The 23417-nt window shown below is 42.3% G+C and overlaps 2 protein-coding genes across 5 annotated transcripts in view; one reads left to right on the top strand and one right to left on the bottom strand.

The window, feature by feature from the left end:
* gpat2 (glycerol-3-phosphate acyltransferase 2, mitochondrial) overlaps positions 1 to 18597 on the top strand; it is a 60662-nt gene extending 42065 nt beyond the window's left edge. For 2 of the 3 annotated variants that reach the window (XM_052068548.1, XM_052068549.1), the window contains 15 exons: positions 653 to 832; positions 1310 to 1402; positions 2345 to 2427; positions 3545 to 3672; positions 3790 to 3860; positions 5255 to 5415; positions 5493 to 5596; positions 8609 to 8793; positions 9263 to 9340; positions 9565 to 9687; positions 12462 to 12582; positions 14056 to 14124; positions 14732 to 14787; positions 15118 to 15209; positions 18244 to 18597. In XM_052068548.1, coding sequence (XP_051924508.1) covers positions 653 to 832; positions 1310 to 1402; positions 2345 to 2427; positions 3545 to 3672; positions 3790 to 3860; positions 5255 to 5415; positions 5493 to 5596; positions 8609 to 8793; positions 9263 to 9340; positions 9565 to 9687; positions 12462 to 12582; positions 14056 to 14124; positions 14732 to 14787; positions 15118 to 15209; positions 18244 to 18400 — 1701 coding nt within the window. In that variant the 3' untranslated portion in view covers positions 18401 to 18597. The remainder of the gene's footprint in view (positions 1 to 652; positions 833 to 1309; positions 1403 to 2344; positions 2428 to 3544; positions 3673 to 3789; positions 3861 to 5254; positions 5416 to 5492; positions 5597 to 8608; positions 8794 to 9262; positions 9341 to 9564; positions 9688 to 12461; positions 12583 to 14055; positions 14125 to 14731; positions 14788 to 15117; positions 15210 to 18243) is intronic. The other variant, XM_052068550.1, reaches the window with a different exon arrangement.
* A 544-nt stretch (positions 18598 to 19141) lies between these two features.
* Positions 19142 to 23237, bottom strand: fahd2a (fumarylacetoacetate hydrolase domain containing 2A). 2 transcript variants are annotated; one of them, XM_052068561.1, is made up of 8 exons: positions 23101 to 23237; positions 22154 to 22416; positions 21849 to 22065; positions 20857 to 20916; positions 20620 to 20782; positions 19854 to 19962; positions 19618 to 19705; positions 19142 to 19422 (listed from the first exon to the last, which is right to left on the bottom strand). In XM_052068561.1, the coding sequence occupies exons 2-8, from the start codon at positions 22414 to 22416 to the stop codon at positions 19360 to 19362; spliced, it is 963 nt and encodes a 320-aa protein (XP_051924521.1). In that variant the 5' UTR covers positions 23101 to 23237; the 3' UTR covers positions 19142 to 19359. The 2 variants fall into 2 exon arrangements, with proteins under 2 accessions (XP_051924521.1, XP_051924520.1); XM_052068560.1 differs by having other exon boundaries at positions 22987 to 23127.
* Positions 23238 to 23417: the final 180 nt, after the last annotated feature.

Here is a 23417-nt window from a genome sequence, read left to right as displayed (position 1 = left end):
CCTTTTTGTGTGTAGAAAGGGAGCCCCTAGTGCTTCGTATCATTTCTCCAAAGATACTTCATTTGGAGGCATAACTGCTTTTATTAAGAGCAATATATTGCTGTATATCTTAATAAAAGCGCTTGGCCAGTTATTACTTCACAGAACTTCAATCTCTCTTAAACTAGCGGGTTCTTCATGAGAGACTTGGTGTGTTTTTTTTTCCCCCTCTCTTTGACCATTAATGTGAAAAAGCACATTGGCTGTGTGTTTGAAAGCATTTTTGTTTATTGGTTAAACCCAATGTCAATGTTAAATTGCCACGAGTGTTTATTGAGTACGCTCCGCTTAGTTTTTTTGTAAAATCATAATTTAATATTCTTGAATATTATGAAGTTTGGCCCCATGGTCTCTTTTATATCTGCTCCTTATCTAGTTAGCATTTTGACTTGATGTTCCTCAGCCGCCGCAAACACATTTTTAGGCTTTTTTTTCTTCTTCCCCCTCAAGGCCTTGACATGTCATTTAGCTAATGTAGAATTTAAAATGCATATCAGGGATTTTATGCTAATTGCTCGTGACTGTCACGACCTTCCAGACCTACTTCTATACTATGTCTTATTGCTCGCTCTCTCTCTCTCTCTCTCTCTCTTTTTCTTTCTGTCCTCTACAGTTAGTACGTGAGCTGCTACATGAGGGCCAATCCTTAAGTGTCGGTGTGTCAGCAGAGTCTGGTCAAGGGTGCCAGTGGCTGGCTCACATCAGGCATCTCATCAAAGAGGGATCTGTCCCTGATATCAGTCTGGTTCCTGTGGGTATCTCCTATGATTCTGTGCCAGAGTCACACATGCAGGTAAAATGGCCGTCACCACACAAAGCACCCTCAAATGTTTTTTATACGCATTATCTGTTATTGTTGTGGCCTCTGTCGCAAGTTTGGAGGGTAAATGAAAAACCAAATTATCACGAAGCGCAATCTAATTTGCATTCCTGCTGGCACTTTGTTGTTTAGGTGAGGTTTGCATGTCGTCGATGTTTATTTACCCTCTATTATCTGCACGTCGAGTGCGCACTGGAGAGTGGGTGTAACTTTCAGCTAATTGCCATAAAAAGGTTCTTGCCTCACCATCTGGTTCTGTCATTCAGATGTGTTCGGACTCACAAAGTTCTCATTGGGACACACTCTCTGCGTCACTGTTTCTCCATCATCATACACTCTTGCTCATTAGCGGCACCACATAATGTGCTTTCTAATAGCGAAGCCCCACTATATCATTTCGAAGAGTGTGATGCACTTGTATTGAAAATATTTCCCTCCCACGTCTTACAGACGAGCTCTCTATACCGCTGGCTGTTGTCTCTTCTTTGGAGGAAATCTGAAGGAATTGTTAGGATTCATCTCGCCCAGCCCTTTTCTCTTAAGGTGAACACACATGAAGAATATTTTGTGGCCGTTGTGTGGAGTGCTCACGTCTCCAAAATCACGATCATACTTTTTAGGAATTTGAAACAATGGCATCTTGCTTAACAAAACACTATTGTTGGAGTTATTATAGCTTAGATTGATAGCATTGTGTGAAAACGTTTTTGCATGCTCAATTACTCACTTATTACCATAAAAAAAAATATTGGTCTTTGCTTAAAATGGTTGAGTCAAAGTCTGCATTCACGCTGATAAAAAGTAATTACACAAAAGCTTATGTCACCATCCCAAACTTTTTTTTCAAAGGTCTTAAAGCCATGAGGAATGCAATAAATAATCGATGAGAGGGAATAAATCTGCACAGATTCTAACCACCCTAAGGCCTCATCAGTATAGTGTGAGTGAGGGCTCTTTATTCAAACGTTATTTTGAATCCCTCACAATACTACATGATGTATGAAATGGAGCCATACAATATTAGCGGTTACACACACGCAAAGCTGGTTATAAATGTGTAACAAGTTAGGACAATGCAGATGGCTCAATCACTGGGAAAGCGAAATATAGACACAGAAATGCCGTTGGATCATGAGTGCAACAGTGCAAGGAATGATTTTCATAATTTTACAGACACAGGAATATATATTTATGCTGTTCACAACGCACAAGAGAACAGCTAAATGTACCATAGCGGCTAATGTGAAGTAAATATATGGTAGTAATAAAAGAAGAGGCTCCATTGCACACAATGCTTGATAATCTGTTCTTTAGAAGTCGCTGTTTAAGTAAACATATCATTATGATTTAGATTTTGTGTTAAGCAGCCCGGGATTATTGGTTATGCTAGTGTGTGTGTGTGTGTGTGTGTGTGTGTGTGTGTGTGTGTGTGTGTGTGTGTGTGTGTGTGTGTTTGTGTGCGCGCGCGTGCGTGTGCGTGTGTAGGAGATGTACGCATCCTACAGGTGCAGAGCAGTTGAATGGCGCCCTCTACAGGATTTGTTGCTGCCTGTTATCATTAACGAAAGGTAATCTCACGTACCAATGTCAAACACACACACACACACACACACACGTTTTGTCTTGGAAATTCGCCACAAAATTTAGTTGGACCCAGCATTTGAATAATAATAATAATTCTATATTTTAAATCTTGCACTGCCACAGTAAAGGTTCGATGAACATCCTCAATGAGTAGCCTTGGCTTCTGACAGGCAAAGAAAAGAGCGTGCGTGCAAAAGGGAGGGAAAAAAAGGGATTCAGTGAGATGAGAAGTGATGAATGGCAGAATGGGGATAGTTCGACCGGAGTGTTATCAGCGTGTCATTTTGTTTTCTTTTATTTGACAATGTTAACAAGCTTTGGTGCTAGCCATCATACTAGGCAATATCGAGGGGATTACCTAATATACTGTGAATATTTGTAGCGTATCGCATTTCACTGAAGGCCCTGGCAAATCTGTCAAACAGCAGTGACAGATATAAAATACTTTCTCAGCTACACTCTCTATCCAAGCAATGATGCACAAGGCTCCAGAGAGCTATATGGAGTACACCTCGGACCAGCAGTGTTATTTTGCACGTGATGAGCTTACCTCGTCGACAGAAATGACAGAAAATGGCTTTCGTATCTTGTCATTGAATGAAGCCCTGCTACTTTTCATTTGTTGTTGTTCCTTGAAGTTAAAAGACGACTGTATATGGCCATCAGTTTATTTCATCCACGCATTTCTTTTCCCCATGAGTCTCTCTCTCAGCCAAAAGTTGTTTCCGTCCTCATGACGGTGTTAAGGAGCAACGGGGCCACTCAATCAAAGGGGGCCACCTGGTCCGGTCTTCGCTTGTTTAGCTCAGTGTTCCTGAGGGAAATATAGGGCACCACTAAATGCTCCACCGTGCACACCGGCGAGTCACTGTGTCATCTTAATGCTTGCTGCTGAGCAGGGAATGTACAGTGGGGGACACTGACACTCTGAGAGATGTGTTGTATAATCCACATTTGGAGCATTAAAAGAAACAACAACAAAAATCTCCAGCTGCAGACTTGTGTGAGCGATATCTGTATTTGCTCTAGCAGTGTGATCATTCCATCAAGAATTGACATTTTATCCAATATTGATTCGGGCTGTTTGCTTTTTCTATCAAGCACTGAAAGTGAGTTTGGTCAGAGGAAGATATCGTGGCTTCTGCCTTCTCGTTCAGCGTCAAAACCCGCAGAGCTAACTCATCAGGAGAGCGAGCTCAGCATGGCGATTGCCGTCCACGTCATCTTCTGTAAGTAGGAGATAATATTCCCCTGCTGCTGTGTAAATGAATCCCCGTGAGATGTTTTAATCACGTTTGCATTGTGCAATGGTATTGAGGATTTGTGAGTTTTGCTCTCCTTCCCAGCTGTAACCTCCTGCATGGCTGTGATGTCCACCAGTCTGCTATCCAGTCTTTTGCTATACAGACACCGCAAGGTAAATGTATCATCCATGTGTTCCAGGATCAAGCAAGCAACAGCATACACAATATATACATTCACTAAACATGCAATTTGAAAGTCACATTTTAACATTAACAGTCATACATGTGAAGATTAATTCAAAAAACATAAAGCAAACACTGTTGAATGATGTAAGTATGCGGCAAAGACTCTCATAACCCCAGCTAAACTTAGCCTGTCACCAACATATAAGCTTGTCTATATCGAGATCGATCACCTCAACATAGTTCCTTACCAGCCAGTGCTGTTCGAGGTCTGGGCCGATATTAGATTCTGACGGTATGCTAATCGTAAGCAAAGACGGTGTGGTATCACGATATTGAAATTACAGCTCTAAAATGTATTTTTGGGCTATGGGGTAGACAGGTCACAGTGTCCCATCACTGCTAAGCTATTTGCAGAACAGACCCTACTCATGTTTTTCATGTTTTTTTTTTAAGGAAAATGCAAGGACACCCGTATAACTGCTGTCTCTTTCGTCTAACCTGCCTCTTTCCACCTTCCTCTTGTCTCTTTTATTTTCTATTTATCGCCCGGGAGCACTGCAACTCATTTTCACTCGTTAGCTTGCAGGCCTCGCCACAGTGGCGGGGTTAGTGGCTGCTGTCAAAGTGGGTGGGAGGAGGCTGGGGATGGCCGATCTCACTGCAGCTTGCTTGGAGGGTGTGAGAAACAATGAGTCTGTCAGGAAGGACCGCTGCTGGCGGCTCGTGAGACGTCCGCCTCCATCGCTGATGGGTAAGGAGGGGCTGTTGACGAGGCAGTGGTGTCCATGGCGGGGCGGCCTGGTGGGCGGCGTTGCCAAGCAGGTGCGCTGGGACAGGAGCACGTTGCTCACCCCCACCTCTCCTCCCCCTCACACCCTTGCTAACATATGTTGAGGCTGCTCCTTCCTTGTGAAATGTGTCACAATTAAAAACACAAAATGTCAAGGAAAACGCAAAGCCCATGCTGGTACAGTGGATTCTTGGACTGGTGGAATCTGAATTGTGGAATTGAGAGCTACTTTTTGGGTACTGATGAATTGTGAAGGGCTACCAGTTTGATGCACAGATCTGAAGTAACACATTTTGGAGTAAATCATCTCCTCATTGTTTTTCCACTGCTAGCTTGTCTCCGGCAGCACTCGTGTTTGCTCATACACTACAATACTAAACTTGCAACAACAGGTTTTTATTATGATATATATTTTTAATAGATCCATAGACGACTCGTGGTCCTTGGGGGCTTATAAGGTTTCAATTCTGAGACTTCAGTATAGAGTCATAACATTCATTGCAAGAAATCTGATGGAACTCTTCCATAATTTCACAGCAATTGTGATAAGTTCCACTGACATTGATGATAAATTAACTTCTTGTTGGGCAGGGTGTGAGCACATCCGTCTTGTGTCGTGATGTCAGCTGGCTCACGGAGGAGCTCTTGTTCAGGAATAAAGATGTCGGATTTGGAGGAAGTCTAACAGAGGTGGTCCACTACTCCGTGACACTGCTGGCCCCTCACCTCATCATCGCTGCAGTCCCATCAAGGTCAGTCCTCCAGCATTGCAATATAAATGAGTATAACTCCGAAAACCTTGCACACCATATCTTCTTTTGACCTCTAGGCAAGACCCTTTAATTGTGCCTCGTCCTACTTTTGCTGCCGCACATCACCTTGACCTTCAGTCCCAGATTGTCACCCATACTTTTATTTTGGAAGCAGTTGGTGGTGAGTGATTTTTCATGCATGTATTTTTGTAAGATGGCGGTACTTTCCTTCACATTTCAGCCCGAAAGTCATGTTGAGATCTTATGTTCTCTTCGCGTGGTGGTGTTCGTGGGAGGCTTTGGCTGCGACTTGTGACAGTTGCCTTGGCAGGATGGGAAATCGATTTGAAACATGATATTTTAAAAGTTGCACTTCTTAATACTCAGGTTTAGCAGACGCAACAAGCACATGAGCTTTTTCGTCTGTAACCACAGAGGCTTGAGTGGCCATTAGTGCAACGACATCCGTAATTTGTTCTTTCTACCATTACGTTGCCCCCAGCTTGAATTGTTGGGATTCATGCCGTCATTGCTAAGTCAGTCATGCATGAAAAATAGACTCTGAAGCAACTACATCTGCTTATCTTTACAAGGCCAAAAAAAAGAAGAAAAATCAAACTATAATGCAAACAAATCTGTGTCTTGACCACTTCAGCATATCCAAATAAACAAGTGGACTGCATGTGCAAGTGGACACTAAGATTATACCTGCTTATTTGATGTAACATTTTGCGATTTAAGGTGTATTTAAAAATATATAGCAAGCTCCATCCACTCACATAATTCTTGTACATTGTGATCAATGGTGAAGAGGACAACCAGTGCTTACTTTCACCCCCCCCCCCCCAAAAAAAAAAACTAATGTGCCAGAGGAGACAAATTCTGATAATGAGCCGGACTCATTTTGTGAGGAAATGGTCATGACAAACAAAATTCAGGAAATTCTATTTTCGGGTTGAGTGGCTGCATATCTTTATCAGGCTGAGGTATTTTAGGGACACCAAATCACTGAACTGCAAATTCTGCTGTCGATACCCACAACATGCAGAGAACATGACAATACAGGCACTCCCCTTTTACTATTCAAGTATTTATCAGTCATACAGTGAAAATGAGTGGAAATGTTCATATTTACTTCGCAAGTCGAACTAAGAGAGATAGTCACACAGGGCCGTTTGTTTTTTCGCCGGAGCACATTGTTAAAGTAGCAGGAACTCTGAAGTAGAAAAAAAAAGTCAATTTCGTTTAACCACTAAGCGATATAATTTAAAAAAAAAGATGTTTTCCTTTAATCGCTCAACTGCTCTTTTCAGCTTTCTTGGGTTCTATCAAAGCATCATTCTACCTTCTCTCCCCCCTCTAATGAAGCTTGGCCGGCTCCGTCCGGAATAGACGGCTCTCAATCTCAGTCCCCACGCTCACTGACCATCTGCTCAACCTTGATCTGCTGCCTCTCCTCTCCCACACTTGTACTGTCGATTGCTCTTACTTTTTCTCATCTTTCCTTTTTCAATGTGGTTGGTCAAACCTGTTCTTGAGAGTCTGGTTCCTATTGATGACTCCGCCACAGTGGGCACTTGAGAGTTAATATGTTCCTCTTAAAGTTTCACATCCAATTCTCTCACTCGCACACTGTCTCTCCAGAGCCTCCTTTTCAACAGCACGGTAGATATTCTTCTGGTCCAGGTTGTACGTATCAAAAGTCGTGAAAACATACTATATCGTTTTCTGCAAAGACACACTAAGCCATATATCACTTGGTGAAAAGTCTGGTCTGAACAATGCGTTTATATCTACTTCTAAAGCTCTGAGAGAAGAATGGGGGAAATAAATCTGTCATGTCACAGCACTAAGAGCAAACATATTCGGTATACACAAAGAGTTTGACATTCCAAACTCAAGGATATCAGAACCTTGGCGGTGCTGCTGCTTTTCAGCCATTGCCATGGGAACCATTAACGTCCGCTAGGTTGATGACGTAGATTTTTAGCTGCTCTGTGCTGTTTCCAAAGCACTTGAGTGACAGTTGACTGTCAATCTCATTTGCATTTTTAAACACATTGAGGTTGTTTTGTTGTTGTTGTTTTTTTAAAGGCACGTACAATGCCTTTTGATAACGCATCTGTGCATCAATCATTATGTAAGCGCGGTTTCTTTCGGTTGCGGAAGTGATTGTGGGCAGTGGGCGTTAGGAAACGGAGGCTTTGCTCTCAATTGCTCATAATAAGCCAAACTGTTACGGGTGTCCCGTTAAAACTTTTTCACCTCTGAAGCAATACCAATATGCCAGCCAAGAGTATGGATCACTAGATAATATATTTTTGTGTGTGTGAAAAATTGACACCAATTTAATTCATTGACACAAAATTCGGTCAACAAGTCCATCACAACAGGACACACAAGACAATGCCGTAGACCCCGAAGTTGAACAGGAAGTCGGCCGTTTTGGTTTGAAGCAGCCATTTTTGTGGGAATTCGAGGTTTCTGCTCGGGAATTAGTCCAAATGATCCCTAATTGGCAGCAGCTACCCTTAACGAGTGTTTCCCAAACTTTATTGAGCCAGGGCACATATTTTACGGCAGAAAAAAAAACAACTCAGTGCATGCTACCAAACAAAAATCTCACCGAAAGGATATAAAGTACACTGAAATGCCATCCAGTGGAAGAGCTTTGAAACGTTCTGTCTGTCACCAAACATTGGAATGGAATAGCTAGATGAACTAATAAAGATTTAATTTGTACGAAATAAATCTCAGAATTTCTTGCCTCATGCCTGATTATCTTGGAGCACACTGGTTGGGAATTGATGTCTGTGGCAAATAGACGATGCTAAATTACTAACCTTTTTTTTTCCTATTGCCATCTAATGTGGTCATGCGTAACATGGAAGTCTGATGATCATTTCAAAGACAATTTTGATCGAACCTTTTAGGCACATACTTAAGTGCAACACAATATTAGTAACATCTCTCCGTACGATGAAGCACGCACAGTGAGTTCCTCATTCTATTATCCATTAACTTATACATTTGGTAACAGCTCTCCACATTGTGTGAGGCGAAGTCACTCTTTTTCACCCTTTTCAAACTGTCCTCTGTAAATGGACTGAAATACAAGTTCACGACACTCTATATATATGCGCAGTCTGTTTGTTGACTAAGTAATGCATGTATCCCCCCCCCCCCCCCCCAGCATGTGCAGTGTCAGCCATGCTGTGTGAGATTGCCAGCAGTGGCATCAGCAGCAAGGTGAGGGCCGACAGTGCAGATGGAGACGAGGTCAAAGGCGACTTGGAGTTTGATGTTGTGCTCTGCCAGTTGGAGCTGACCGAAAGAGCCCTGCAGCTCTGCCATCTCCTGCCTCCAGGCTTTAGACCCGTGAGTTTCCATTCATATCACACACGCACACGCGCACATCCGGTGTTGTCTCGTTCAATGGGTGTTTAATGGGGCTTAACAGTGACTCACCCTGCACCGCTGGTACTGAATTGTGTGCTCGTCCTGTGTGTTTCGGCGCATGTACATGTGTACACGCTCCATCACGTTGAATTCAAGGGCTCCGAATTGGAGGCAGATATACTGCACCTTTTGTCTGTTAGCCCCCCTTTCATATGAGTGTTTTTTTCTGCTCTGCTTGCAGCAGTGTTGCTCAGCCTCCATGGCAAAATATCACTCCCATTTATGCATCACGATGGACGACTCCGCTTCTCCTCTGAACTCATATTCGTTTTCACCTCACAGTCTATGCTCTTTGTCACCTGTCTTCCTTCGCACGTCTTCCATGATGAGAGTGAAGCTGTTTGTTCCTCTGACCTTCTCTCTCACTTTTTCCCCTCATTTTCTCCAGCCCTGCCAGTCTTCTCAAAGTTTCGCCGTGGATGCAATTGACAGTTTGGTGCGATGTGGCATCTTAATCATGGAAGAAGTAAGATGCATTTTTTATAGTACCCTAAATGTATACTGAGACATAACACAATTCAATTGCCGATCAACCACTGTCATGTAGAATGTGTTCTTACCATTGGAAAATATTGAATTAAAAAGTTTGAGTGTTTATTTATTTATTTTTTATAAACGGCGTGATTTTTGCGCACATAAACGGATGCACTCTGTTTGCCTCCAAACATTGCAGATTATCTTTCTCTACAGGTTCAGAGGGACGATCCAAGCTGTCATTTCTGGAAGAGAGAGGGCATGCTAACATGGACCATCACAGATGAGCCGTATCAAAGCGATTCTGAATGCGAGGAGCAGGACTTGCATGCCTACAAGGTACCTGAACAATACCATGGAGGTTTTTCTGCCTCCATGACGTGCCATTGAAAAGCACCAGAGGTTCGACTGTATGTAGGGAGAATCATGCCGGATGTTGACCCACTTAATGTACTACTTATGGTAGCTTATGGGGGTGCAAACAGGCCACGACAAAACTAGGCAAGCCACAGTACGACAGACTCATTTGTGGCGAGTACATCTCCATAACAAAAGCGGCCACGCAGCCGAAACGCATTACCTGAATACCAATTGGCAATATCTATGTGTGTCAGCTTTAATAGAAGACTGTCATGAAATGATATGTGTGAATTTTCAAAGCATCACGGGGCTTCTAATCAACCTCCCAAGTGTGGGCAAAGTGACTTGGAGGTGACAATGTTACAATGTTGAGGAAAAAAAAAAAAGATGTTAATGAATAACATCAAAGCACGACTGACCACAACCGTCATCCATCCACACAACTCTCCAATTAGGCTTGCTTCTTTTTCCTTTGACTTTGACAACAGAAAATAGTTCATGATTCCAATCTTCCCCGGCAAGTTCCTTTCAGAAATAGCTTTTTCATCCAAATATTGTTTTGACCCAAAGCTTCGAGAGCGTCATTTAGTACAACTCTTGCCTCAGAGAACATTTTCAAAGCTGCGCATGCTTCAAAAGTGTTATTGCATTCAGCTTTCTTCTCCATGAGCGGTCTTCCTCTGTGCTCAGTCTTGATTTCGAAAGACAAAAAGGGAGCGCGTTGCATTCAGTTGATAGATATTTAATGTTTAATGCTGCTTCATTGAGATTTTCAGAATGTTCTCAAGCGCTGCCTTCCCAGTACATACGGTGTGTTTTGTTGGTCTCTGCTCTTATATTACTTGGTGTTTGTTACCCGTAAGACCTTGACTGTTCAGTGCTGTCTATTTCAAAGAAACTTTCTGGATGTTGCAAATCAAATATTCATGTGCGGACTACTTCTGTTTTTCGTCACCCTTTTTATAGCTTCTTATCCCTTATTTACTTGAGACCCAGCTTCGGTGAATTAAAAATAAATCCTCAGTAGTGATATAATTGATTGTATCTAATGCACAGTCACATCTAGTTCTTATCAGATCTCTCTACCACGGGAGAGACTCATTATAATATACATTTTACGATTGGCAAGCTCATACTCTTTTCCTGCCTTGGCCACCCTCAGCTGCCTGAACAAAAACACGTATCGCTCCCTGACAAATATTGTCCCTTTTGGCAACTGACCACAGTGTGTTCGTTAGCCCACTTGAATACCCTTGACATCTCACAAAGCAGACCTGGATCAGTTCTGTGAGGTAACATTTGCTCTCGTAACCAGCTCTACTGTCAAGGCTGAGGATTTACTTCCATTTCACTGAAATTGTTGCATTAAAATTTGTTTCTGTCGAGGTTTGGATGGCTACTCATCTCGCATAATATCCTCTAACATGTTGCAATGGTGTCAAGTAAATACACTCAACAGTTACGCACCCTTCACGATCTAATAAGATCCAAGGCAAAGGTGCATCAAAAAGTGTCCCTCATAGGTACAGTGGTACCTCTACTTACAAAATGAATTGATTCTGGAAGAAATTTCTTAACTTGAAAGTTTTGAAAGTAGAGATGCGTTTTGCAGATAAATGCCCTAATCCTGTCCAAGCACCCCCAAAATTCAGACATAAATGTTTTCTAAAGCATAAAAATGCATACAAATATGTAACAAAACTTCGTGTGAAAAGATGTTTGTAAGTAGAGGTACCATTGTATTAGTACTTGCTACTGATTAGAGCTAGTAGTGACGTGTACATTGTAGTGATACTTGTTTAGTATTTTATCGACGTACTAGTGGATTGATATTTGAAATCGCTTGACTGTAAATTCTCTGCAGAAGTACCTAATTGTTTGTGCGTGAATTTTAGTTTTAAGATAAGATAAGATATCTTTTATTTGTCCCACACTGGGGAAATGTACAGCCTCCAGCAGCAAGAATGTGGGTAGAAAGCATACAGGCCTTCAATACTTAACACGGAAATCACTGTAAATCTGGAACTGGTGAATGCTCAGAACATATGCTCCTTAATAAGCCCCAAAATAGGTAATACAGGCAAGGGACTACACTTTGCTGTCAACACAATTTGTTGATAAGACTGTAGATCACCTGAAGGGGTATGAACAGTGTCCATGCAAAACCTTGGACAACAAAAATGGCATGGGCTTCGAATAAGACTGAAGAATATGGGTTGATTTTAAACAGGTTCAAATGGCCTTTCCGCAGTCTCGTGCAGGAAAATATTGAAATTCCCATGACAGGAGAAATATGTCAAGCTATATGACAGCTTTCTTTGAATCTCTGACCTTTAAACCGGAATAGTCACCGGATCATTTAAGGAAATGTCATGGTACCCTGCATCCTTATTGTTGTTCACTCGTACGTGAACCTCAGTGTGAAAGTAACGGACCGGCATGGAGACCTCTTCTGGGGCCCCTGAATGTTTTTATGAACTTTCATAACAGTCCATAGCACATTTGCTGAGTTATTTCAGTCTAAGGCCAAAAAAAAAAAAAAAAGAAGAGCCGACAGGCTGCTGGACAAAATGACAGAAACCAAATTTAAAAGATCTTTTCTGCTGGATTTCTGTACGGCTTGACATGCCAGCTGACAGAGACTTTTCACAGGGAGTTCAGCCTAGCGGAAAATGTTCTTTCCATCGTGAACTCTTCCAATCATCCTGCCATTGACATTCCTATCAACCTCTTTCTTGCTCTCTCGTTCCCAGATAAGCCAGCCAAATCACTGTCCCGACATGCTCTTCTTCCTCTGCAACATGCTAGCCGGACGTCTGAGGGCTCTCTCCTGGACCACCGCTTTCCTGGACCACCTACGCACACCTCTTCCTGGTTTAGTTTCTTTTTTTAACTTTACCTTTCCTGAGAAATGAAAGTCACGCACACTGGTGACCTGAGATTCAAGTGACCCAACTTGGGAATTTTTCAAGATATGAACCGTCATTTACCATTGTTTCTGCTAATTTTGAGATCTGAGCAATGTATCGTGATAGTGGCAGGCGACCCAACTCATTTCACAATAGGCAGTAATTTGGCAATACTGAACAATTATTAAAAATGAATAAATAAATAAATTCAAATTCAAAGTGTTGCCTTAGGACAGTCTGCATAGCTTAATGCTAACAAACAATGCAAACTATTACAGACAGATAGCATCTGAGTTTGGGGTTTTTATAACCCATTAAGCAATTGATATTTGAACTTCAAGGGTGAAGCGATGCATGTAAACAGACAAAGAAATGTACAGTCGCAATTGTATAATGCTGCTCAAACTGTTTATTCCTTTACGTCCTATTTTCTGCTCTGACTACATTTTTATAAAGTACAATATTATAGAGTGCTCTTTTCCTTATACAATACAACCCCACTGAAAATAGTGTTTGTTAAGGTTTAATGTGAGGCTGGAACGGATTAGTAACATTTTGATTCATTTCTAGAGAAAAAAATTTAGGGTACGAGTGTGCGGGCATGGATTGACTCAAGCTAATTTGTCAAGACACTGCTGTAAAAGTCAGCAAAGTCATTTATATTAAGCATGGATTCAAGATACTCGCTTCATGGGCACAGGCAGTAAATTCCTTCTGCACGTGTCTCACCTTGTCCGCCACACACTGTTGCAGTTAACAGTGGGACACAATTTATGATAATTATGTTTAATTATACATTGATTGCTTCACTGGTTTGCACTTGTAAAATAGTTTAGAATGTTAAAAATGATGATACATGAACTCGACTCACCGTCAGCACTTCCCAAGTTAAACTGCCCATTTTCCATCCCTCCCTGGCCTCTCATGTACGACACATATGTTCAATGAATGTACAGTGGTTCCTTGCGATACAAGTGATCCGAATTCAAAGTTGATGTCTTTGCTTTGGCTCGCCAGAAAAAAATGTGTGATACGAGCGGTGTATTGGCGCATTGAATGCACCCCTTAAAAAATGACTCTTGATGTTGACATTTACTGTGGAAACGGATTTGCTTTTTCTGTTTATTTTAGCAGCGGTAGGTGACTTGTGATGCAAGTGTCTCAGGTATCTCAAGGCACCACTGTGTCACTAAAATCAAGGGATGAGATCATTTGACAGGTTCATTTGGTTTGTATCATTTACGAGAAGGAGTTTCAAAGCAAACAAATTGGAGGTACCAAATAGAGAATGGCGTTCAAACTTTGAGGTTCTGCTGTATTAGCATGTCTTTTGGCGCTTGGGCACATTTGTATGTCGTCTATTTTATAGAGAACAATAAATGACTTGTGCAGACTCTGAACATTCACGTGGAATAACACCCCATCTTCTCCCCGGCAGAAGGCGATTTTGTGACTCAGCTGTGCTCACACCTGTGTGATAAAGCAACTGAGAAGAAACTGTACTATGGTGAGCACATCTCCCTAAAAAAAAAAACACACACACACACCTCCGCACATCCATCCATCCATGCATTTTCCGAACCGCTTGATCCTCACTAGGGTCGCGGAGGGTGCTGGAGCCTATCCCAGCTGTCTTCGGGCAGTAGGCGGGGGACACCCTGAATCAGTTGCCAGCCAATCGCAGGGCACACAGAGACGAACAACCATTTGCACACTCACACCTAAGGACAATTTAGAGCGTCCAATCAGCCTGCCATGCATGTTTTTGGAATGTGGGAGGAAACCGGAGCACCCGGAGAAAACCCACGCAGGCCCGGGAGAACATGCAAACTCCACACAGGGAGGCCGGAGCTGGAATCGAACCCGGTACCACTGCACTGTGAAGCTGACGTGCTAACCACTGGACTACCGGGCCGCCACCCCCCCCTCCCCCTCCGCACATACAAAGACAAAATCCGAACAGCCTAATTGAAACCACTCAGTGTTACACAATGGAAAAATTCGACCAGTCCCAGTGGTAATGGCTTTGTTCCATTATTCTGACGCGTTATTTTCTTTATTGGATATATGTTTGTTCTTTTGAATGATGCGTGCCTTTGTGTGCCATCTCACAGAGAGCTGCTCACGGGAGGCTGCTCACGCTGCAGTTGGAACACTAATAGACCTGGGGGTGAGTGACAGGCTTTATATATGCTGTGTGTGTTCAGTGAATATACACGATAAAATACATTTCTATGGCATCACCTCAAGTAACTACAGCTTTACTCTTTCTTGCCCTTCTGGAATCGTGCGATAAAAGTGTGTAAATGAACTTTCTTTTGACTTTGGAGCATGTTTCAGGGTTATGACGGCGACCTAATCTGAATGAGTAAAACAAACGTGTCGAGGCCAGATAAATGCTTGATGATCGCAGTTTGAGATTCAGCGCAAGACGTAGGGCCACGAGAGGTCGTCTTTCAGAGAGAAGTAGACGCAATCTCTTCTTGTCTGAGTCGTGTAGGTTCGAGGACAAGGAGAAAGGGCTTCATTTCAACATCACCAATCTACAAAGAGCCGACGCGAAATGTATTCTCCTGATGCAGGAGCACTCAGGTAGTGCATGTTGCGCACATCAAAGAAAACTCCACAATCTCCCGCAAATATGATTGACAAGTCAGTCCTTCAGCCTGAGCAGGCATCGGTCTGCTCCCACTTTGCGAGATGGCACTCGTTTCCTTAAAAAATAGAGCTTCATTGACCTATATATCTGCAACGGCTCCCAAGAAGCAATTAATAGCTGATCAGGATCATCAGTCTGAAATTGTTGCCGCCTTGTGATTTTTAAAAAGGTTTCTACTGTTTAAAGAGGACGTTATGGAGAAATAACATTTAAATCCACTCTAAGTGTAATTCGGAAGCTTGGTGAAAACACAACAGAACAACTCTCTTGATGGGGGAACGGCGTGTATATGGGCCATTCCCCCGAATCTGGGCCATTTATTTGCATCCCCGGGAAATAGAGATACAGATGCATGATAAAATTAACTGTTAAGTAACTTCTTTTTTTTTTCTTTGCCTGAACACTGATCTGAATGCATATTGAATAAATGCAATTTAAAAGACCACACTACTTTAAACATCCAAAAGTAGCATTTGTCGGCTGTCCCTGCTTCTGAATATGAGGCTTTCCCAAGGAACGTAATCATTTAAATCCATTACAAATAAGATAAGCTAAGATATCCTTTATTCGTCCCACACTGGGGAAATTTACAGCCTCCAGCAGCAAGAATGTATGTAGAAAGAAGAAAGAGAAAAAAACAACAAACATCTTGTATAAATATTTTGTACATATTTGTATTCTTCCTTTCCCCGACTATCGCAATGTACAGCCTTTCAAAGAAAAAAAAATGTTTAATTTACACAGTTGTCATCTAGGTGGGGTTTCTCTCATTCTTGTTGTTACACACTTCTCTCCCTGGGACAAAAATGAAATATTACACATGTCACATGGTCCAGAGGAATGTGCATCATGCAGACTCTCTCCAGGCTACTGAAAGGCCAAATGTCAGTTCACTCTATGATCCCACCCCCCAATCATAATCCATATACAATGTTGACTCTGTCACGTGAGGACCGAGGAGCGGAATTTGGACCCAGAAGCAAACAGGCACTTACCGTGTGACAAATAAAAGCCCAAAGCAACATTAAGGGAGCAAAGAGCAAAACTCTCTCACAGTCACACCAGACTCAGTATTTGTGCAATGTAGAGATGTAGCCTCTATAAAAATGCCTATTGTACGATATAATCCCATCACTTTAGATTTGCCTTGCTGCTACCAAGGGAACCCTGTAATTTCTTTTCTTTTACTTCGTAATACTTTTTGCTGGATCAATGGCTGTCATCGTTACATATTGCTTGAAGCGCCACATTGTATTAATTCAAATGATTTGCACTTCGCTCCATTCCTTTAAAAGTGGCTGAACCAACAGTTATTTTGTATGGTACACGTTTGATTATAAAAAAAAACTTAGTAAAACTTCCACTTCTGACTTCCGCTTTTTTAGTTTGAGACTGAAAATCGTTAGGCGTCAGTCCGGCTCAGCAAAACTGAGTAGCCACTGGCTTTGTTGCAACACCTTAGCGCCGATAACGAACGCTGTAAAGGCATTTGCATGCGACAGGACCATCCTACGCTACTCCGTGATTTTCAGTGCGACAAGCGGAGATCGGTTGTTCTTTGATTTAAATTATTAAAAGATTAATTAAAATGTCTGAGATACTGCGATTGGCTGGCAAGCCCTTCAGGTTGTACCTTGCATACTACCTTGAAGACAGCTGGGATTGGCTCCAGCACCCGCCGCAACCCTTGTGACGATCAGCGGATCAGAAAATGAATGAATGGATGGATGTCGGAGACCTTTTACTTAGACACGTGGGAACTCTCAAACTGCATAAAATATGTATAACACGTCCCCTTCAAGGAATGCTTTTATCGCTATGTTCTGCATGTCAAATATGTGAAATTATCTTGACAATCTTTTCTAGGGGATAATATAGATGGATATTCATGCGTTGCGACCATGTGAATGGCACAAGGCTTCTTTTTTTCTCGAGAGATCACTGCCTGAAGAGTGATATTTGAATAAAATTAGATATCAAAAAATTGAGAGCGGGCGTCAGAAGAACGGCGGGCTTCAGGCATATCAACAGCAGGAGGAGATGGACGAGCTCAGAGAGGTTAGCTGAGGCAAGACCATTCATTTAAAGATTTGAAAACTAATTAGTATTTTCAAATAAACTCTAAAGTGTACAAGGAGCCAGTGAAGGGAAGCCAGAATCAGGGTTATATGTTCCCTTTTACGGGCTACAGTTACGTGACGGGCAGCATCATTTTGGACCAACTGGAGATGCCTGAAGGGTTGACTTCAGAAAAAAAAGTGAATTTCAATATGTAACCAAGATCTAACCGTGGATTACAGTTTCTGTGCTGCTGAAAAAGGAAGGACTTCGCCTTTGCCAGCAGTCTAAGATGAAAGAAACTAGATATAACAACACTGATTTGCCAGTCCACTTTAAAATCACGGTTTTAATTTAAAACCCAAGTTTTGAGATTTTACAAATTCAGCGGCATCTGTGTTTTGATTTCCACTAGACAGGACAAAAGGCAGTTTTAAGGAGAATCCATCCTTACTGCTGAAATGCCATGTTTTTTTTGTTGAACAAACTTTCCGGTACATATAATTACACAGCGATTGGCTGGCAACCAGTTCAGGGTATCCCCCGCCTACTGCACGAAGACAGCTGGGATAGGATCCAGCGCGCCTGTGACCCCTTTGTGAGAATAAGCGGATTAGAAAATGGATGGATATAATTACACAGACAAAATTGTCCACATTGGAATGGGACTGTGTGTCTTTGCTGATCGTAGCGTGAGGGGCGGGGGGTGCGGGGGGTCTACAAACTCCACACAGCAAGGTTGGAGGCCCTAGATTTGAACTCAGACTAAGGCGGACATGCTAACCATTAGTCCACCCGCGCCTTGCAGGAATGCGTCTTGAGCTCATTTAGATCCTGCTGTGTGAATAAAATTCATGTTAAAACAATTTATCTTACCAAGTATGCTCACCGTGTTTGTGCCCTCACCAGGTCCTCATTGAGGTGCGGCGGGAAGGAGAAGTCTTCCTGGGGGTCACGCCTTTGTTCCAGTCGGCAGAAAACAGGCAGAAACTGCAGCGCTTCATCTCTCGGTTCCTCCACAATTAATATGTTAAAGCGCGGCGTTGAGAGCTTACTGTGTTTTTGAACGCAGCCTAAGTTGGTTGGAGTCAAAAGACTGTTTCGTTCTCGAGAGGCTTCACGCTGAGTTGACAAGGCCTTTGGGGTTAATTGCATTGAGATTTCTCAGTTATGAGACATTGATTTAAAGTTTTGCCTCGGTAATAGCATTAGCATAAAGCTGCAGGAGACGAGGATGATGAGGTTGCTGTAATCAGCTGTGTGGCTCGGTCGGCCCTTGTGCGATGATGCTGCATGCTCCCCCCACCTCGTGTTTACACTGTAACCTGGGGGCTTTTGTTTGGAACCTGAACACATTTCAACTCTTGTTTTTCTTTTCCTACAAAGTTACCAAGTCCATTATTTCACACCCATGCTAATGAGGCCCAGTTCTATTCATCTCATCGTTATTAAACTGCTTTGGTTTTGTTTATGTCTACTGATATATTAGTGGTTATTATTTTCCCAGGCCATTATTACTTCAAATGGGTGCCCTTGTCATGAGTTATACCTCATGAGTCTGAGGAATCTGCCTCTGGCAGCATCAACAATTTGCAAAGCTACAATTCAAAAGCTGCAGTTCCTCCACGAAACTATACTGCCCCCCAGTGTTGCTCTGCATGTACTATTCCATCTGGACTTTTACCTGTGGCTATGGTGGTTGTTCAAGTATTCTCATGCCTTAATGAACAAATAATTCAGCCACTTCGGGGGGAGATAAAGGCTCTTATGGTGTGCAAACATACATTATCATTTTCTTGACCACATATTCAATTTAGCCATAATGCATAATTATTTTTTTTTCTGCAGACAATGATGTGTTAAAGGAGGCAAGTGGATAATAGGAGTGCTGTGATTCTTCATTCTGTGTATTGGAAAAAACAATGTCAACTCACAAATGTGGGGGGGGGGGGGAGCAGGTGCTCTTGAGTTGAAATTAGACGTGAAACAAGCAGTTAATCGTGATGATTTTGTCGGTCTCTGAGTTCATATCACTTTGTTGATGATCGACCCCAATTGGTCTATTTGGCACTCCACAACATCTCCTCTCTGAAAGACAGGACCGATTTATTAGAACAGCACTTTTTTTTTTTTTTTAATTTAGCCTGTTTCTCATTAAAATGTTGTGAACGGTCTTAATGTGCAAACCGTACGTTGAAAATTAAGCTTGTTTGCGCGCAGCAGCATGCACACGCCCCCACCTCACACCCCCTCCACCTTTTAGCCGTTTGACAAATAAATCACCTTGAGAAAGACGGGCGGTTTTCTGAACACACCCACACCAGGAGGGGTGCCTGTCAGGAACACGTCACCAGGAGTTAATGTCACAAACCTGAAAAAAAAAGAAAGCTAAGTTGAGGTACATTTCGAGACTTGGTTACTATACTACAACTTTTTCATGAGCTACCGGTAGTTTTCGTTTTTTTTTTTTTTTAAATATACAGAACAGTGTTTTTTAGAAGACAGAACAGAAGTCTCACTTTGAAACCCAGGAGATCAGCGCCTCGGTCTTGAAGATCATCTGTTCAGTGTTGCTGCTCTGGACCTTTTCTCCATTGACCAGACAACGAATCCCCAACTTGTGAGGATCTGGAGAGTGTAATTTTTCCAATTTGTCTTGATGTGTCTTGAGCCCATTGATGTGATCAAAAACGGCAACAAAAAACAATTCGTTCCGTTTGTCATATTAATTTATGTATCCTTTGTTTGACTTTTGCAGTGCGAGCTTTGCAAGGGAAGAAATTCTGAGGTGGTTGGTTTCCTTCCGGTTTTGACTCTCTGCCAGCAAGGTGGATTTTACCTTTAAGTATCCAGTGAATGAGAGGAAGAGGTATGTATAAGGTAAGGGGAGTAGGGGCGGAGGTACAGAAAGCAGCACTAGATGTGGGTAATCAATGAAATATACATAATATATATTACATCACTATATATTGCATAATATATGATCATTAATATATAATTTACAACATACATTGTGGTAGATAGTGTTGGGAAAATAATATATCTTGCAATATGTTTCAATGAATATATTGGTAAATATATTTTTCTTTTGTAAGGGAAAACAGCATCTTTTTTTCCCTGGCAGATTTTTGTTGTTTTTGTTTGTTTCAATCGAGCTCTTACATTTGATCTGGAGGCGTACTTGGTGTGGCCAGTGAGTGTGCATTTTATCTTAAATGCATGCCATCAGGTGGGTAGGGTGTGACGTGAGTAAGCAAGCCGAAGGCTGCTAATGTGCACAGTCACCTCTCACGGCATCTGTGGTCACTAATGCGGGGCCGAGGGGACAAAAGCTTTCAAACGTCTTTCCCAGCAGCCACTGCTTTCCGTTGCGCTTCATCTGCCAATCGCGCGCACTGACGTCATTGGCCACCATGAAGCCGGCCACATAAGAGAGAGCCTCTTCCTCCTGAACAGCAAGACACTTGGCGGCAGCTGTCAGGAGCTTTAGCCGTCGCGCCATAATGATGCGGTGACGCTCACCTTAATGTGCTTTCCTTGACGTCCAATCACAAAAGCCAGCTCCGCTTCCCAGTCCACCTCCTTTACGCGGAATGATAAAGCAGAGGAAGCATGTTTTTCAGATGATTTTTGCACACTTAGCCTAACAAGTATCGTAGCCTACACTGGTCAATATCACACTCCTTTATTTTGTCATCCCAATCCAGTCCAAAAATATGTGCTTGTGTCTGATTGTTGTCATGTCCATGTAATGCTTGAAGGTAAGAAAACCTTTATTTGTCTCATAATAGAGCAATTCCCAATTTACAGGAGCAAAATTATGAAAGGGAGAAAGTAGAAGACAAAAAGTATATAAATTGAAAATATAGAATTGAATGTCTCCGTCTTTAATTCGGAACCATTCTGCCTTAGCGCATCAGTGCGTCATAAGAGATAATTTTGTGTGCCGCAGGACATTTTCCAATTTCACTCGATGGATCAGAAGTGTTCATTTACTAACGGGAAGAACAAATACATGTTTTTCCCACTGCATGGCACTTGTGAGTAAATTGAGACGAGATTATATCAAAGTGCTATTTGCATTATTTTGTGACATTTTTGTTTTATGTAGTGTGGTACTGTGAGATTTTATATTGTACTCTCGTTGAAGAAAGGTTGGCTCCTTCTGCTGTGCTCTGTCTGCCTTGGCCACTGGGGGCAGTAAAATAGACAGCCACACGAAAAATAAAGTGCCCTTTCAAAAACCGCCTCGATGCTAATCGTTAGCATGTGAAAGGCGTTTTCTGTTGTATGTAAGCATTAAGGAAATGTTCCGTTTTTGGGGGGGGGGGGGGTTTAATCATGTGTAATTGTTTTTGTTTTAATCTTTAGTTTGGTTAAAACTTTTTGTCTTTGTCGGGTCAGCCTGAGTGTAGACTTTGACTGTACCATTTTAATGATTGTACAGTAGATAAGTGACATTTCTAATTATATTAAATCAGCAATTTTACAATTTCAGACCTCTAGGAACTCACTTGGCTCTCAGAAGGCAGTACAATATCATCATATGGCCCTGTGATAGCATTGGGGAACTTGCTGAAGATGATGGGCTCTTTGGGGATGGGGGCATTTTGTTCCAGACAGTGGTCTCGGTAGTTCAGACCCACGCACACCACCTTCTCCGGGGCTAAAATGGGAGACAGCAGCCTGACATCAGAGCGCTTCAGCACACACTGGCCAGATGACACCGCTCTAAGGTGAAGATGAAGAAGTTGTTGTACAATGAATTAACAGCAATATTTTTTACAAAAGTCCATGCCTAGGTACATGTTTGTGATACCTCCGCGCACAATTGAGACCTTCATCTCCCAGCTCCAGAAGCTCTTTCATTGTGGAAGGCATGGAGGGGTCAAACGCCCTCAGGTCCACCACACCAAGCCCTTCATCCTGCTCCACTCCCACTCGCACACCTCCTCCATCACTGTGTCGATGGAACTGCACCAGACGCATCGGTGCGTCACATAAGCCCCGTCGCTGCAAGGTCACCAAGTGTCTTGCGGAGAACAAACTGAGGATGCGCAAGGAGCCAGGAGGAACTCTCATCTGTTCCATAGAATTTCAATTAGACTTCTGGTAATTAATAGTGGTCAGTTTGTTTTTCTCAGCAGTGTGTTACAATTCAAGAACACTACAATCCATCCACCCATAATCATTTGAAAAACTCATCCATGCATTTTCTAATCATCCTCATTATGATCACAGGTGAACTACAGTTTATCCCTTCTCACATGGGGCAAGAGGCGGGGTGTACCCTTGACTGGGGGTCATCCAATAACAGCGCACAAATTGACAAGCATTCACTCATATTCACACTTGTGGACATTTTCAAGTTTTCAGTGAGCTGAACATGCAATATTTGCATGCGGACCCACCAACCGCGACTCGTCCGTTGTGCGTCCGACAATAATTTGAGTCCAATCTGGCAGTGTGCCAGTCGAAATTGAACGTTCTTTGTATTTATTTATTCCGATAAGCATTTTACAAGTCCTTCCTACATAGTCCATCCATCCACTTTCAACAGTGCTTATCCTAAACAAGGTTGCGGGAGGGTGCTGGAGTTTATCCCAGCTGACTTCGGGCGAAATAAGCTACAATCTTAGCTATGTTGCCTACCTGAAGCTTGAGCAGTGTCCGATCTACCCTCACTTTGTTTCAGAAATTGAACGTACAAGAGGGTCAATGAAGCATTTAGTGCCCTTTGCACAGCCTCTTGTTGTTAATACTCACTTCTTCTCGTGTGCCCGAAGCTCAACTTTCGCAACTTCCGCTTAGCTTCTGTAGTTTTTATTTCCATTCATTCGTGTAGGTCCAACGACTGATACATAACAATTTATAAATAACATAAATAGTCACGGCAACAATCACCTGTACCTGTATCCGAAAAAAAGCATTTATTAAAAGAACAATTTTATGCTTCGTTTGATTAAAAACTGCATTTCCCATCAGGCAAACGAAAGTGTCGTTCAATATTAATGGGATTTTTCTAATCGAACATTAAAACTGAGCTATTTTATCGTCAAAATAATTTTATAATGTACAATTGG

The sequence above is a fragment of the Hippocampus zosterae genome, chromosome 6, assembly GCF_025434085.1.
Source record: "Hippocampus zosterae strain Florida chromosome 6, ASM2543408v3, whole genome shotgun sequence".
Lineage (NCBI taxonomy): Eukaryota > Metazoa > Chordata > Actinopteri > Syngnathiformes > Syngnathidae > Hippocampus > Hippocampus zosterae.
This window is presented reverse-complemented; position numbering and strand designations above follow the sequence as displayed.